General features: G+C 32.3%; 1 protein-coding gene across 1 annotated transcript; it reads left to right on the forward strand.

Annotated features, from left to right (window-relative positions):
* Positions 1–12,740: 12,740 nt before the first annotated feature.
* Positions 12,741–14,817, forward strand: LOC110108894 (pentatricopeptide repeat-containing protein At5g15010, mitochondrial-like). Its single transcript, XM_020839745.2, has one exon. The coding sequence runs from the start codon at positions 12,862–12,864 to the stop codon at positions 14,581–14,583; it is 1,722 nt and encodes a 573-aa protein (XP_020695404.1). The 5' UTR covers positions 12,741–12,861; the 3' UTR covers positions 14,584–14,817.
* The last annotated feature ends 1,699 nt before the right edge of the window (positions 14,818–16,516 follow it).

Genomic DNA, 16,516 nt, shown 5'->3' on the forward strand with positions numbered 1-16,516 from the left:
CTTTAAAAAACTCATATCTTATTCATTATTTAAATCAGATTTCGGCGTGCCATACCTCATTCTCTTCAGAAAATTATGAATTTTAATTTACATTTACTTGAATAAATTGATTCTAGCTATTTGGATAGATTTCGTTTTATGCTATTATTTTGAGTATATTATTATTATTTTTATAAGTATTATTATAATTATTTAAAATTAAAAATTATTTTCAAATTATTTTGAAACTTCATTTTGGTGATTAGTGGATCTCCCATGAGTATGAACATTGAATTATTTTGAATCATATTATTTTGAAACGTATGTACTCGTGTGCTAGTAAGCACAAGTATTTTGAATTATTTTGAAATTACCTATACGATTAAATTCTTAAATTTGGGAGATCCACTGCTTGAAATTTTAAATATTGATCATGTTTATGAATAACATTCATGGGGTAGGATTAGTGGGTGATTGAGTACCAATCATTTACTAATTTCTCCGATAAGCGCTTTTTATTTCTCTTTCATGTCGTCTTTTGCATGTGTAGGATGCACGAATACTTAGTTTAGGCCATCCTAGATCCTAAGAATTGGTGTGTTTATTTATTTATGCATGCACTTTCTTACATGTTTCCTCAAGTTTTAGTTTCAAATTTTGATTTAAACATATTTAATGTAGTGATACCCTAAGGACAATAATTAAGAAATTGTCTAGCGAACATAGAAAAATTCTATGAGCTAGGATAAATCTCTGATTGATATAAAAATCTTAAAATTTAAAATTAGTGACATTCTAAACCTGTCAGAATTTTCTAGGAATTTTTAGGAGCCTTTAAACCCCTTAATTAACCAATCCTAATTTAACCTGGAATTGGCCCCGATAACTTCTAAAAATTCTAATAAATTCATTTTAATTCAGAAAATTCTCCATAATATCTCAAACTCTTCATAATTTATCCCTTAACCTTAGATAAGTAGGGTCCCTTAGTTGAACTTTAATCTAATCACTAATTTAACTTTAACTAAAAATTACTTTTTTGCCCTTATTAGATAATTACAAATTATTAAAAATTCTAAATCTTCTCCAAACACTTGAGAACATCTTCTTAGGTCATTTATGACCTTTTGGGGTAATTCCAATCACTTTGGAGCTGATTTGGATCAAAAATATAAAATCACCCCTTATTAAATAATTTTTGATAATTCATTAATTGCCCCAATCTTTTAAAATTCATAACTTCGCCTAAAAAACTCCAAATCTAACAAACTCAAAGCATAATTACTCCTTGTAAGCTATAATATTTAATTAAAAGGCTAGAACCTCCAAACCTAGCTTATTTCCCATAGTGACCTTTTTGGACTTGCTTAGCACATAGGATGACCCCGAACTTTCCAAAATTGGCTAATATAATTTAAACTTTAAATATCACTACCTTAAGCATTAAAAATGGATCAAAAAACTAAATTAACTAAAAATAGACCCTAATCTATTAATATTTAAACCTTAATCAAATCTCCTTTTCTAGCTTTCAACAAACTCTAACCTTATATAACTCAAACTAATTATCCTATATATGACCTATCCAAAGCCATACAAGCCTACTACAAACACATGAATGTTCTAGGGCACCACTTCTAGCTCTAGGATTAGGGTTGGTGTTTATGTTTTTATGCTTTATATTTATGTGATAAGATTTGATTATGTGTGACGATTGAATTATTTTTTGCTTTGCAGTATTATTTTTATTATGATGTATATTTTATTATCATACTTTATTTTTATGGTGTGATTTGTGTGCTAGACAGCCCATGGGCTAGAGCTATTTTTATACTAATTCAATCTTATGCATGTGGCCATGCTCATGTAGCGCTAATAGAGGGGACAGTCATAATTAAAGCTTTAAATACTAATTCTATTTTTTATAGATTCTCCATAAATTGCTAAAGCTTCCTCTATAAACTAAAAGAGTGTGGCCAAGTGTTTTTTCCTTTCCTGCTCAATATAAACTGCTTGTGTTGCATACTATAAATTGCTTGAGATTTTTCTTAGGATAACCATATAGGAGTCCAGGTCTAGATTTTCTTTTTCAAATGTAATGTAATTTGATATAATTCATTGAGTTGTGATAGTCTTCAAAAATCCAACATTTCAAATATTCGGTACCTAAAGAGAATAAGAAAGGCCCCTTCTTGGGGAATTTCTTAGTCATTTGGGTACCCTTCTAGAGGACGAATCAGACAGAGCCTGAAGGAGACGATCCAAAGGGAGATGATCCAGAGAAGGATGATCCACCTAAAGATGAAGACTTGAAGATGAAATGCTTGACTTTTAAGACTTGCACTATTTAGTAGGATTAGAATTCAGGATGTTATTGGTGAAGCTTGACCACCACTACTTTTCTGCAGACACTAGGTTGTACTTATACGACACTTGCCATGGATTTTTTTTTACTCTACTTTTTTAGGTTGATTTATATTGATGTGTTTATTTTCTGTGCATAATAGAAATTACATGTTTTTCTAGGTTTCTTTTCTTGCATGTGTATGGCCTAATTTTCTCTAGGATCTCTAGGAAAAAAACTTTTTCTACTCGTAACAAAATTCTAAAATTTTAAGAATTAAATAACATAGAAACCTAGCGAGCTAGGGAACTGTCGGAGCTGCCAGGGGTCGTATGCATACTGAGGCATTTTTCTCTCTCCTTCTAATAAGACACCTCCCTGCCTGTAGGTAGAGTCCAGATAATATGGACTATGAGGATGAAGTGCTGAACATGGGAAGGCCTAGTCTTTTCTAAAAAACTATTTTCTATAAGCCTATTTTAAAATCTCAAGCATACATGATTTGACATTTTTAACTAGCATGCATTGCATTAGAAATTAACTAAATTAAAATTTAATTGCATTAGTTCTAGGAGCATTCACCCTATATAAGTTCATAGTCAATTAGGAAGCTCTCTAGATGTTGGCCCTACTTCCAAAATACTAAACTACCTAATCATCTTTCATAAAGACCAGCTAACATGGATTTGAAGCACTTAGGTGGTTAGCTAGCTTCCCTCTTCAGGTATGGTATAAGCCCATATGCATTAGCTAGGACACGGGTGTTAGTGTTGAGTAGAACACTAATCTCACCTTAGATCTAGGATTCAAGGCTACTATACTGGGTGTCTCGTAATGCCTAAATAGTAGGTAAGTTCCCTTTCTTCAGGGACTATAAATCCTGCTTATTCGCATCATGTAGATGACGCTACTTCCATCTTTTCTCTATGTATGCTTTGAGTGATTAATTTTCTTTCCCTCCTTACTATCTTAGTCCCTCTGAATGTCAGTGTAAATCATGTGTGTTGACTAAGCCAAGTTGAGCCCTTTCGTTTCTTTTGAGAAGGATCTCCTACTCACTTCTTTGTGTAACAACCCCCTTTGAGTCCTTTCGGAGGTCCACATATTTTAATTTAAGTTTTAGTGTTTTTGATGTTTTAAGATTTATTTTAGAACATATTTTAATTAATGAAGTTGTTTATGTCATTTTTTTAGTCATTTAATACTTCCAATCTAATACATAGTTGCCTTCCTTAAAGGAGAAAAGCAAGTTGTATGAAAGCTTCAAATTTTTAGGTATTTTATTTCTAAATTCAATGATTATTTAAGTTGAATAGATATTTCCTTTGTTAAAACTGAGCTATGAGGTTTATTTCACCCTCTTTTTAGTTAATTTAATAGACTCATAAGCCCGGGTTGCCCAATAGTTATCTATTTATTTAAGTTTGATGGTTGGTTGATTATTGATTTTTAATATTTATATTTTAAATATTACATCTCATCAACTCATTTATGTCATTTTCATAATGGGCACACAGACCTAAGCCTCCTTAAAATATGTAGCCCAATAAATTGAGGTTGTACAACCTAAATAATTTATGAATAGAGTGTTAGTTTTTTTATTTAATTATAATTCCTTGATTACTCGTTTATAAGATTCATAATTTATTTTGTTACATTTCGTCAAATTTATTGTTGGCTTTATCATAATGGGTACGAGAACCAAATCCTCCTTAAGATACATAGCCACATAGCTTAAGGTAGTCCAACCTAACAACTTTATTGAAATAGTGCAAATGTTGTCTATATGATTTAATTCATTGAATTCGACAATTGTTGATTTTTTGATGATTTATTAAATTTTATATTTTTGGATTATTCAATAAAGTAGGTTTGACCAAATATTAACTTTTTTATTTACATTGAATTCTAGAATTTTAATATTTTTTTATAAATACTAGACTCATATATGAGTCAAATAAATTTAAGTTTGTGCTATTTAGAGTTTTCTGTAATTAGTTATAATTTTTATAATTTGACCATTTCAATGAGTTATTTAATTATTTAATTTGAGAGAATTTCATTTTTATTATTGCAAATTAACTTGAAATCTCTTGAAATCTTCCCCAAATATCACTAATGACTTTTAGGGATGACTAAAAGTGTTTAAAAATTATTTTGTAATTTTAATATTCATAATTATTTAATTTAATTAATTAATAGTTCTTAATTTTTAAATTAATGTAAACTTTGATTGAATTTCAAGGAGATTTAACTTTTCATTTGTTATGGACTTAATTATGAATAATTTTACACCTAATTTATACTTTTTGGATTTAATTTGGATTTATTATGATTATTTTTAGTTTCTAGGTCAATTATGCATGTCAATCTTTGGTTCACTAATTTTACACCCAATCAACTCCAAATCTAGTGAAATTTGAAACACATGTTTACCATAACCTGTCTACAACTTTAGGGATTTAATTTGGGCTTTAGCCTATTTAGATTGGGGTGAAATCATAGGATTTCTAACCCTTACACTAACATGCACAAATCACATAAAAATCAAGACCCAATTCTATGTAGATGGAGAGTGATGAATTTACAAAGTTTTAGATCAAAATGTGAGTCACCACTTTGAAAGTTCATTTCACTAAAACCCATTAATTATCAAACAAACCCAAATTCACACTGTCCAAATTTGAGCACAATTGGACCCCCGATTAGGGAGTAATTATAGAAATTTAGTTTTCTTTCAAACATGTTACTCACTAACCATAGGTCAAAATAATTTGAAATTATTTTTAAAATATAATTGGGCATAATATGGTTCCAATGAGCCCAAGAAAACTAAATTTGGACAATAAATGGATTTATCATGAATTCTTGAAGTTCTGAGTATTTTCTAAAATAATTTAAATCACTAAGATTTTGAACTATAAATTTAAATGCTCATAACTTCTTAAGTACTCATCCAAATTTAATGAAATTTGAAACACAGATGAAGAATGAGGAAATGTTTTATTTCATTGAAAAACACTTTTTAGATAGCACTTTTATAGAGAATTTTAGGATTATTTTGAGAAAATACCTTGATTTAGATGGTGAAATCCTTTGGTCTTGGGCTCTATGAACTCTTGGATATTTATTATACAACTTCCTTGAAAATTTCAAGCTTTGATTTTCACCATATTGAAAGTTGTTTAAGAATCACCACTTCCTCTCTCCTCTCTCTATTCTCTCTCCCTCTCAAATGGGGACTTATGGTGTTAGGGAAAGGTTGGGGATACTACGAGAAAGCTTGGGGAGTTGTTTGGAGCTTAGAGAAAGAAGAATGAGGTCTTGGGAGGTCATGGATTGAGAGTTATGAGTGAAAGAGTGTGGAATGATGATGTTTTGCTCCTCTTGCCCAATTCTAAGCCCTCCTTTTCAAACCAAGGGTTATGATTCACTACAGAGACTCCTTGGATGATTTTTATGTGTAAGGAGTGGTTAGAGGGTAGTACTTTGGGTAGGAGAGTGGTTGGGAAAATTATAAAGTAATATAGAAAGTGATTTTTAGCCTTTTATGCACACGTGTCAACATGTGGTTGATTGGGATGAAGTCAAAGCATGAAAATAGATTAGAGTGTAATTAGAAAGCTTCTAGAATACATTTAGGTAGGCCACATGGGTTGGTGTGAAGGGATTTTTAAAATTTTGATCATTTTTTTACCATTTAAGCAATTATGGTTGAATTGACCATGTTGACTCGTCAAACATGGTCAAGCCACCTAGGGTTGATCCTAGGGAACTTTAGGAGGCTATTTTCATGAATTTTGAAGGATTTGGTTGCATGGATATGATATTTATATTTTTAAAGTGTGTATGTGAGAGATTTAACCAAATTAGGTTAGTTGACAAAGTCAAATCACCATAAATAATAGGTGGAATGATTAAATGTTCTTTTTAAATTTTAAAGCATCATGACATGTAATATCAAGTGCAAATAGAACATCATTTTCCAATAAATTATGCAAGGGTTGGGAAATTTTGGAAATGTCTTTGATAAATCTTTTATAAAACCTAGCATGCCATAAAGACTATTAATGCCTTTTATAGAATTAAGTGGTGGCAATTTTTTATAAGCTGAGCATTAGCCTTATTCACCTCTAACACCCTCTTAGAAATCTCATATCCCAGCATAATCCCTTTACTATGAATTGACACTTTTCCCAATTTAACACTAAATTTATTTTCACACATCCTTTAAGGAAAATGATAAGATGATCAAGGCAAGAATCAAATGTTGTTCTAAATACAAATAAATAATCCTTAAAAATTATGATGCCATTCTCTATTAATTCTAAAAATGTATACACCATACATTGCTAAAAAGTTATAAGAGCATCACACTAACCAAAGGGCATCCTTCTAAAGGTAAATGTTACATAGAAATTAGTGAAGGTAGTTTTGTCTTGGTCCTTTGGTGCTATAATAATCTTGTGGTAAGCTGAAATTTTATCTAAGAAATAATTAAAAGAACGCCCTGCCAAACTATCTAACATATGGTCAATTAATGAAAAGGGAAAATGAGCTTTCTTAGTGGCTTTATTCAACTTCCTACAATTAATATAAATCCTCAACCTAGTAACTCTCCGGAATAACCTTATTTTGTTCATTGGATACTACAATCAAACTACCCATCTTTGGAATACAATGAATAGGACTCAACCAAGCAAAATAAAAAATGGGGTAAATAATTCATATACCTATTTTTTTAAGCATTTCATTTTTAACCACTTTTTTCATGTATGGATTCAATCCTCTTTGGGAGTCAACTTTTGGTAAGGAGTTTTCCTTCATCAAAATCCCATGAATGCACAATGATGGGATAATTTTTTTGATATCAGTTAAGGTCCATCCACATGCTTTCTTATACTCTCATAGAACCCTAATCCACTTACCTCCCTAATCTTACTCTAACCAGTAAAAATAATGATAGAAAAAGAGTATTTACTACCCAAGAAGTCATACTTAGGATGGTTAGGTAGGGCCTTAAGCTCTAAAACAAGTGCTTCCTCTATAGATGGTATTAAAGCTCTACACAAAGATGAGTTATCCAATGTTTCATTCCTCTCTTAAACATCCAAGAATTTTCTCCAACAAACTAAAAATTCTTCTAACTCTTAACAATTCTCTTCTAAGTATTCATCCAAATTATCATTTGATAAAAGATCTTCCTCACAGTCCGTAATAATTATTTCTTCCAAATTAACCTTGAAGCATTCCATATTCTTTTCACAAGGAAATTTCATGGACTTAAGCACATCTATAGTTACTTCTTGATCTTGTACTCTCATGTTCAGTTCCCCTATATGAATATCTATCATAACCTTCTCTATTGGTAAGAAGGGTCTCCATAAGATAATGGGTATCTCCCTATCCCCTTTCATACCTAAGATGATGAAATCTACATGAAAGATAAACTTATGTACTTTAGCAAGAACATCTTCTAGCACCTTTTTAGGATAAGTAAACAATCTATCGACATGTTGAAGGGAGACTGTGGTGTGTTGGACCTCTTCTAAATATAATCTCCTAAAAAAGGACAATGGCATAATATTGATGTTGGATCCTAAATCATATAATCCTCTTCCAAATTATTTATTCCCTATTGTTATAAGAATGGTAAAATTATCAAGTTCCTTCAACCTTTTTGAGAGCTTCTTCTATATGATAGCATTGCATTCCTTGGTCACTATTACAATTTAAAATTCCCTAAGTTTTTGTTTCTTATTTAGATCATATTTCATGAATTTAACATAAGTGGGAATCTACTCTAAGGTTTTCAAGAAGGGTATGGTAATGATTAATGTTTTAAATATATAAAATATCCTAGAGAATTATTTATCCAAATTTTATTTAATTAACGTCGACGAATAGGTGGTGGTGGTCTCTCTACAACCTTCCTAATAAGTCTTTCAGATTATTTAATTAGTTTAATAGATTCTTAGTGTGTTTAGTCACTAAAGGCTCTCCTACCACAATTTCATTTTGAGGTTATTCTAAGTCCTCATAGGAATCTCCCAATTTCTTCCCACTTCTTAATTGAATAATCTTATAATGTTCTTCCAAATATTTTTTTGCTATGATTAGGATAGTGATCATAGGGTTCACTATTAATCAAATTAGCAAGTTGCCCTATTTAATTTTTATGATTTTAAGGGTAGCAGCTTGACTCTGTAATTGGTTGCACATCTGAAGCACTAAATCCCCATAGGTGTATTCCTATCTTTATATTGATTAATCTAATTATAGCTCAGGGATAAAAAGGTTTATGATTCACTATAGGCTACTGAGGATAATTCTAAGGTCCTACAGGATTGGATTGGTTTGCATTCCATTAATATTCACCATTATTATTACTCCAAATAAAATTAGGGTGGTTCCTCCAACCTGGATTATATGAATTTGAATAGGGGCTATTTTTTCTTTCTATAACATTCACATTCTCTACCCCTTGAGCACTAGAATCACTAGAATAACTCAAATGATTTTCATCCAAAAGCATAGGTGATCCTAAATATCTACTAACTCCAACTTTGTCTAACTTTTTAGACATACTTATTACCTGAGTAGTCAAAGTAGATAACGCATCAAACTCATAAATACTTGTTACTCTCTTAGGATTCACCCTATCGGAAGGGCACTGAAATTTGTTTCTCAAAATTTCCTTTATCAAAATATAAACCTAAGTGATCCTAGAATTTCATTATAACATGTATTAATCATCAACAAATCAAATAATAAATGACGAGGGAACTTTCTAAACATCTCCTTAAATATTTCTTAACTCTCACAAATTTACTTATCATCATATTGGGGAAATAAAGTATTATTATTCCTAAGCTTAGCAATTTTTAAAGATGGAAAGTACCTTGCTAGGAGCTTATATGCCAACTTATTCCAAGTGGTTATAGAAACTAGGGCTAAGGAATTCAACCATAATTTAACTTTTCCATTAGTGAAAATAGAAATAATCAAAGTCTAATGGCATCATCACTAACTCTATTATACTTGAATGTCACACAAATTTTGAGAAAAAAAAAAAAGCCTAGCTAAATATAGATTTGGATCCTCAATAAGAGTTCCTCTAGATTGAGAATTTTGAAACATTTAGATAATAATAAGTTTCAGCTCAAAAATATTGGCTTGGATAACAGGTCAATTGATACACTGATGGATTCCATCTACTAATATATTTACAAACTCCAAAAGACGTGTAGATTAGTCTTCACCTAGATTTGGTTCAACCATATCTATTTTTATAGTCTTTTTGGTTTTCCAAAATTTTTTAAAGGTCCTTTCTATTTTTTTGGTCAAACAATAGAGGGACCTTACTAGATCTATGATACATACATAATCACTAAACAATAGATTGAAAAATAAATGAAATAATAATTATAAAAAAATAGAAAGACCATAATTTCATAGTGACAAACACAAATACAAATATAACTAACTAATTAAAACTAAATAATAAAAGTAGGATTAAGTATGCAGGCCACTTTTTTGAATAATATAAAGTTAATAGTAAAAACCCACTTTTGGGTCCTTGATAACAGCACTAATAACTTGATAGGTTTATGTGGCTTTAACTATTACTAAATATGTGTGTGCAATATTCCTTGATAGACTAGTGTACATGTTGAAAGTAATAAAGTATATGAGAAAAGTGTCAATCCCATGAAGACACAAGTATGCTTTAACTTTTTATAGTATTGCCTACTCAAGCCACAGAATTTATCCTACTTAATGAAAGGAATGTGAAGTGCAATCACAACTAAAAAATTATATAAAAAGTGAATATAAGTAAAAATTAAGATGTTTTGGACTTATAATAGTGAATAAACCTATATTTTCACAAACAAACTCATCTATAATAGTTGTGAATCTAAACATATGCACTCTTAGATCTATATAGAGATTGTAAAGGTGTAAAAAAGATTTTTGCTTCTCTATGGTGATTATATCTCCCTAGATCCTAGAATCTTATTCATCCTTTATCTAGGCATGAAAGTTTTAAATCTCAATTATCCTAATTATTCTAACATTCCTCCAATGAGGTAATGTATCCTAAATTTTAACCTTATCCATGATAATTGCATGAATTAAATTAAGCATGGGAGTAATTGAGAACAATCATTCACATTTACATACAAGAGTCTACATCAGAAAATATTAAAATTATTCACATCATCAGCACAAAACTAAGAAGTTAGTCAGCCATATAATTAATTTTGATCAAAACACTTCATATACATGATTTCAAAGAAAGATGAAAAGAAGAAAATGAAGAAAATATCACCAAATTTGAGAATCCCAAATATATCCTATAGATGGACTCTTTCAAAATTGAATCCCTCTTCACTCGTTCACTGTTCACACTAGCTTTAACTATTAAGTAGTGCTTTTCCCACAACATGAATGACCATCCACTTCACTAAATATTTCTCCATACTCTCTTTTCTTCTTTTTTGGATATATTGGAAAATTATTTATATTAACTCAAAGAAATGGACTCAGACACTATCGCACCCAATAGGGTGGCGTTCTGATATTATAATGATAAACAAGCTCCTCAATGTTGTTAACTTGCTCCATTGTGGCATTAGGCTGAACCAACGTGATGTCCCCCCTATAAATTTCTCTTAACTGCCCCATCGCTGTGCTATAAATGATAGGCACTATAGTGCTCAGACACATCATCTAGTATTGTAGTGATCTAGAGATTGACACTTTGGCTTTGAGTTATTTACACAACAAAGAGTGGAGTTTTGAAGCATTCTCTTTGCTGTGTTGAGGCACGATTAACGCTATAGTGATACATGTATTTATACATTAGGGTGCTAAATTAATTATAATTTTCCTGAGGCTTGAGCGCAGTGATATATAGTTTTAGCACCACAACATTGAAGGCACCACATCGTTAGTGTTTTGGGCCTTACGATGTGTACAAGTGTGGGATGAATTAAATGCGTGAACTATGTTTGTGCTATAGGTTAAAATTTGCTTAAGTTTTCTTTGTTATATAATACCCATTAAATATGTAAGTGCACATGTCGATCAACTAATAAAATAAATTGAGATAGTGTCGATCCAATGAGGAAGTGTTCTGCAACATGCAAGTAAACTAGTATTGTACGTCTACTACAGTTAAAATATTTATCCTACTAAGTGAAAATAAGGGTTGGAATTTGTCACTACAAAGGATTATAATAGAAAACAAAAGTTATTATGTAATATGATGTTTTGGACTAATGAATATAAATTACCCAAGTTTTTGTAATGAGAATATTTTTTATTGAAATGAATCAGAGCATATGCATCCCTAGATCAATGTCGAGCTTATAGGGATGTAAAGAGAGGTTTATGACCTTGCTACGATGATTGTATCTTCATAAAACCTAAAAGGTTAAATATCCTATGTCTAGGAATGCATACATTCCATTCCAATACTCCTATTTATTCCAATATTCCTTCGTTCAGGTAATATATCAGACTAGATTTTAACTACACGTGTGACCACTGTATGCATTAAATTAATATTGAGAGACATAGGAAGCATTCATCTCTCATTCAAATCATAAGAGTTTATATTAGTACTAACATTAGATTCACATCATTAGCCTAAAACTATATAATTAGTCAGACATGCAAAGAAAATAAATTAGATTTCATTACTTGCATAAAAAAAGAAAATACATGAGTAAAACTTATTTTAGATGTCACCCGAATAGTATAGATGCACTCTCCAAACTAATGTAAAGGGAAAATATCACCATATTTGAGAATCCCAAATAGGCATGAGATTATGAATGAAAATTAGGGTTGGGATTTATCACTATAGAGGATTGCAAAAGAAAAGAAAAGTTACTGTACATTAAGATTGATACATCACACAAAAATTATCTTGATCGGGCACGAAACTTGAGGCAAAAGCTAGTTGGAAACTTCATAAATTAAATCCGGGAGCACCTGAACTCCGATTTCAACGAGCTTATAGTCAAACTGAGCATCTCAAAAATACGAGCCCAACGACACCAAGATCAACCCAATCGGAGCACAAATGATTCCGAATCAAGGGCTCAAAGCGCTATTGTAAGGTTCGAATTAGAGCCTATGTATCTCTAAATCTCTATCAATCTCTTATTGATTTAAAGAGTGGTTTATAACCTTCCTATAATTGCATCTTCATAAAATGTGCATCCACTGCTAAAACATCTACTATTCATGGTCCTTTAAAAAAAATCCTGTTTAAATTTTAGGATTTTTTTTTTATCGTGGAAGGAAATATTTGAACTTACTAGAAAAAAAATTTCATATTTATTCAATTTACAAAGTTAAATTTCTCTTTAAAAAATCTAATTTCTCCGTGCCACTGTTTTGTCTAGTTCTGGCATCGGTGCAAACGAGTCAGCTTATTCCCCTCTTCACTCTTTTCTCTTCTCTAATATTCTCTCCCTTGTTGAAGGAAGCTATGTTTACCTAATCCGCTCCAGATTTTTAACTCCATGTGGAGGAGAAGCTTTCGATGGGCTGCGCTGCCCCACCTCTCCTCTTCCGCCCATCCTCAATCCCACCAAACCCCCCGCCTTCAAAATCTTAACCCAACTACAAGCATCTCAATTCACTTCTACAATCCCATCATTCCTCCCATTAAAAACCCCATCTTTGCCATTATCCCCAAATCCTTCTCTTCAAATCCGACACCAGATAACGCATTCAATCAAGACGACGCCGAAACTGTGAAGGAAGGCCATCTTTTCTGGCACGTAGACACAGTGATGGACTGTCTCCGTCATTTAGGATCCAACAGCGCCGAAGCCAAGCGCCGGCTGGAGCAATGCGGCGTTTTGGTCTCGCCAGAGCTCGTGGCTGAGGTCCTCTCCAGGCTCCGCAATGACTGGTCTGCTGCTTTCACCTTTTTCCTCTGGGCGGGGAAGCAGCCGGGCTATACCCACTCCGTCAGAGAGTACCATTCCATGATCTCCATCCTTGGAAAGATGCGGAGGTTTGACACGGCTTGGTCTCTTGTCAATGAGATGAGGGGTGCGACGCATGGGGGACCATCTCTTGTCTCCTCCCAGACCCTCCTGATCCTAATAAGAAAGTATTCTTCCATTCATGATGTTGGAAGAGCCATAAGCGTTTTCTATTCCTTCAAAAAGTTTGGACTTGAGGTCAACATTGATGATTTTCAAGGCCTGCTCAGTGCTCTCTGCCGGTATAAAAATGTGGAGGATGCTGAGCACCTGCTTATGTGCAACGAAGGTACATTCCCTTTTGAGACCAAAAGCTTTAACATTGTGCTCAATGGATGGTGCAACATTCTTGTATACGTCCGAGACGCAAAGAGGTTTTGGAGAGAATATGAGAAGAGAAGGGTTGAAAAGGATGTGGTGTCCTATGGGTGCTTGATATCATGCTACTCGAAAGCTAGTAATCTCAATGATGTCACTAAGCTTTTCAGTCAGATGAAAGAGCTTGGTATTGCACCTGATGGGAAGGTTTATAATGCGGTTGTCTATGCTCTTGCTAAAGCACGGAGCATTGACAAGGCCAAAGATCTTGTTAAGTTAATGGGGGAAAAGGGAATTGTTCCAAATGCTGTGACTTTTAATTCTTTGATCAGGCCTTTATGTAAGTTTCGCCGAATCCAAGAAGCACGGATGGTGTTTGATGAAATGTTGCAAAAACATGTAACTCCTTCAATACGCACCTTTCATGCTTTCTTTGATGTTATTAAGACTGAGGAAGAGATGTTTGAGTTGCTTCATCAAATGAGACAGACAAGTTGTAAACCAACATTGGATACATATATTATGCTAATTAGGAAATTATGCAGGTGGAGGCTGCATGATAGTGTTTTTAGGTTATGGAATCAGATTAGTGAGTCTGGTCTGAGTCCTGATCGCAGCGCTTATATAGTTTTGATCCATGGCCTCTTTCTAAATGGGAAGCTAGAAGAGGCTTCCAAGTATTATGAAGAGATGAAAGAAAAGGGCTTTGAGCCTGAACCCAAGACTGAGGAGATGATCGAAGCGTGGCTTGCCGGTAAAGTGGCTGCAGGAAAATTAGAATGTTTGGCTTCAGAAAGTGGTAGGTACTCAAAGGAACCTTTGGGGATGAAGAGCAGAAATGTACAGAATATGTCAAGCTTTTCCAAAAATTTTCTGAAAAAACCTGAAACAAGGAGCATCACTAGAGAGCGTGGATACTCGTTTGGTAGCTAAAATGGTATGCATTGATGCTTCTCCTATCATGCCTTAAATGCAATGTGATTTTATATTTCTCCTTCAATGCAATGTGAATAATAGTCCATTCCAGTACAGGGAAATCAAACAATGAGCTATCATCTACCTAAAAAAAATATAGCTTTGAGTTTCATTTATTTCTTATATATTTTTAAACGAAGACAATGTTAAAGTTAAACAAAAAGAGAGTTCTGATTGTTATTATTATTATTATTATTTTGGCTAGCTAGAAGAAAACGAAAATCAGTTCTGCTATTTTCATTCTTTTACTTTTTTAGAGATACATATACACATCCTTTAGGTTCTTTTTGGGCTTCTGTAATATAAGCTGTAATTCTGTAAATCTTAGGGGTCTCGGTCTCTTTTAGGGATGTTGGAATGGAACAAGAAAGGGTAATAAAAATGATATAGGAGTATATGAATTCATTGTCATAAGCTTGTGAAGCCACAAATTTTCCTTTTTTTTCTATTTTTAATATAACCTGCTCTGTTTACTATCATTCAGTTGGTGTTTGAAAATGTTCACATTTGGATGGAAGGAGTCATTTCATAACTACAAAAGCTTAAGAAAGTATTCTATTTTATCCATAAAACTTTGTGAGTGGTTATGAAAGGGAAAAACAAGAATATCAATGAAATTAATCAGGTTTTAGTTTCTTTGATAACAAAAGTAAAGCCGTAGGAATAGAATAAACAAATTTAGATAAATGCTTCAGAACGGATGCAAATCTTTAGGAATGACTCACATAAAAACAATGAAGGTGAAATTTTCTTTTTTTTTTTTTTTTTTTTTTTTGGAAAAGGAAATTTTTTTTTTTTTTTTTTTTTTTTTTTTTTGGACAAGCTTTAAATAAGAAGGAGATAGGTGTAACCTCAAAACAATGCATTCCTGGTAAGCTTGGAATTAACATTTTCTTCTTTTTTGGTATGGGCTTAAAATTAGTATTATGCTCATGTAGGATCTAAGGGCATCTCCAACCGAAAAACTCATTTTTCACTTCAAAATACAGTAATACACTAATATGCAATAACTTGTCTCCAACCGAATTCCATTTTCTAACACCAAAAAGAGAAATTTCTAGTATATTCTTTCTCACACTTTGTTTTTCGGAATAAAAAAAAAAAAAAACATATAGCGGGTAAAAAGTGCGACGTCAATATTGGCGTCGTGTTGTTCACTTGCAAATAAATAGTTGAAGATTTGGCGTTTGGCTGGAGTGACCGAACGACGCCATACGCATGTTTGATGCTCGACTGGAGATGCCCTAACACTGTCTTAAATGAGATACTGAGTTGTACTCAATGCAACGAACATAAAGACAGTGAGAATACATTAGGAAAGAAAAAGAAAAAAAAACAATTTAGATATATTTATTCAAATTTTTGCTTATGATGCATGAAGGTGTTCAATTTTGTACAAATCACTTATGATGCTTTTAATTCAAACAGTTTTTGTTCTTCCATTCAATTACTGATGAACTTTTTCACCCTTTTGATTTGTTCATGGTATCTTATTAGTATGGGGGAGGTAAAATTGAGATAAAGAGGATTGATAATACTACGTATGTTACCTTCTTCAAATCCTTTGCTTTTGAAAGCTTGTAGATCTTACCATCTCTATTTATCCATGCAAATTTTTATCTATCCATTAGTGAAGATCTTCTGGGACTATCATTTTGGTTATAAATGATTATTACAACCTTTAGCAGATGATTCCAAATGGATTAAATAACAACATTTTTTTTAAGTATTGCTGAATTTGACTCATTGAGTACACGTTTTAGATATCTTGGATCTATTGTTCAGAGTGATGGTGAAATAGATGGAGATATTATCAGCAGAATTCAAGTTGGATGGTTGAAGTGGAGGAATGCATCAGGCTTGTTATGTGATAGAAATGTACCCCTCAAAC

Source organism: Dendrobium catenatum, unplaced genomic scaffold (genome assembly GCF_001605985.2).
Source record: "Dendrobium catenatum unplaced genomic scaffold, ASM160598v2 fragScaff_scaffold_1646, whole genome shotgun sequence".
Taxonomy (NCBI): Eukaryota; Viridiplantae; Streptophyta; class Magnoliopsida; order Asparagales; family Orchidaceae; genus Dendrobium; species Dendrobium catenatum.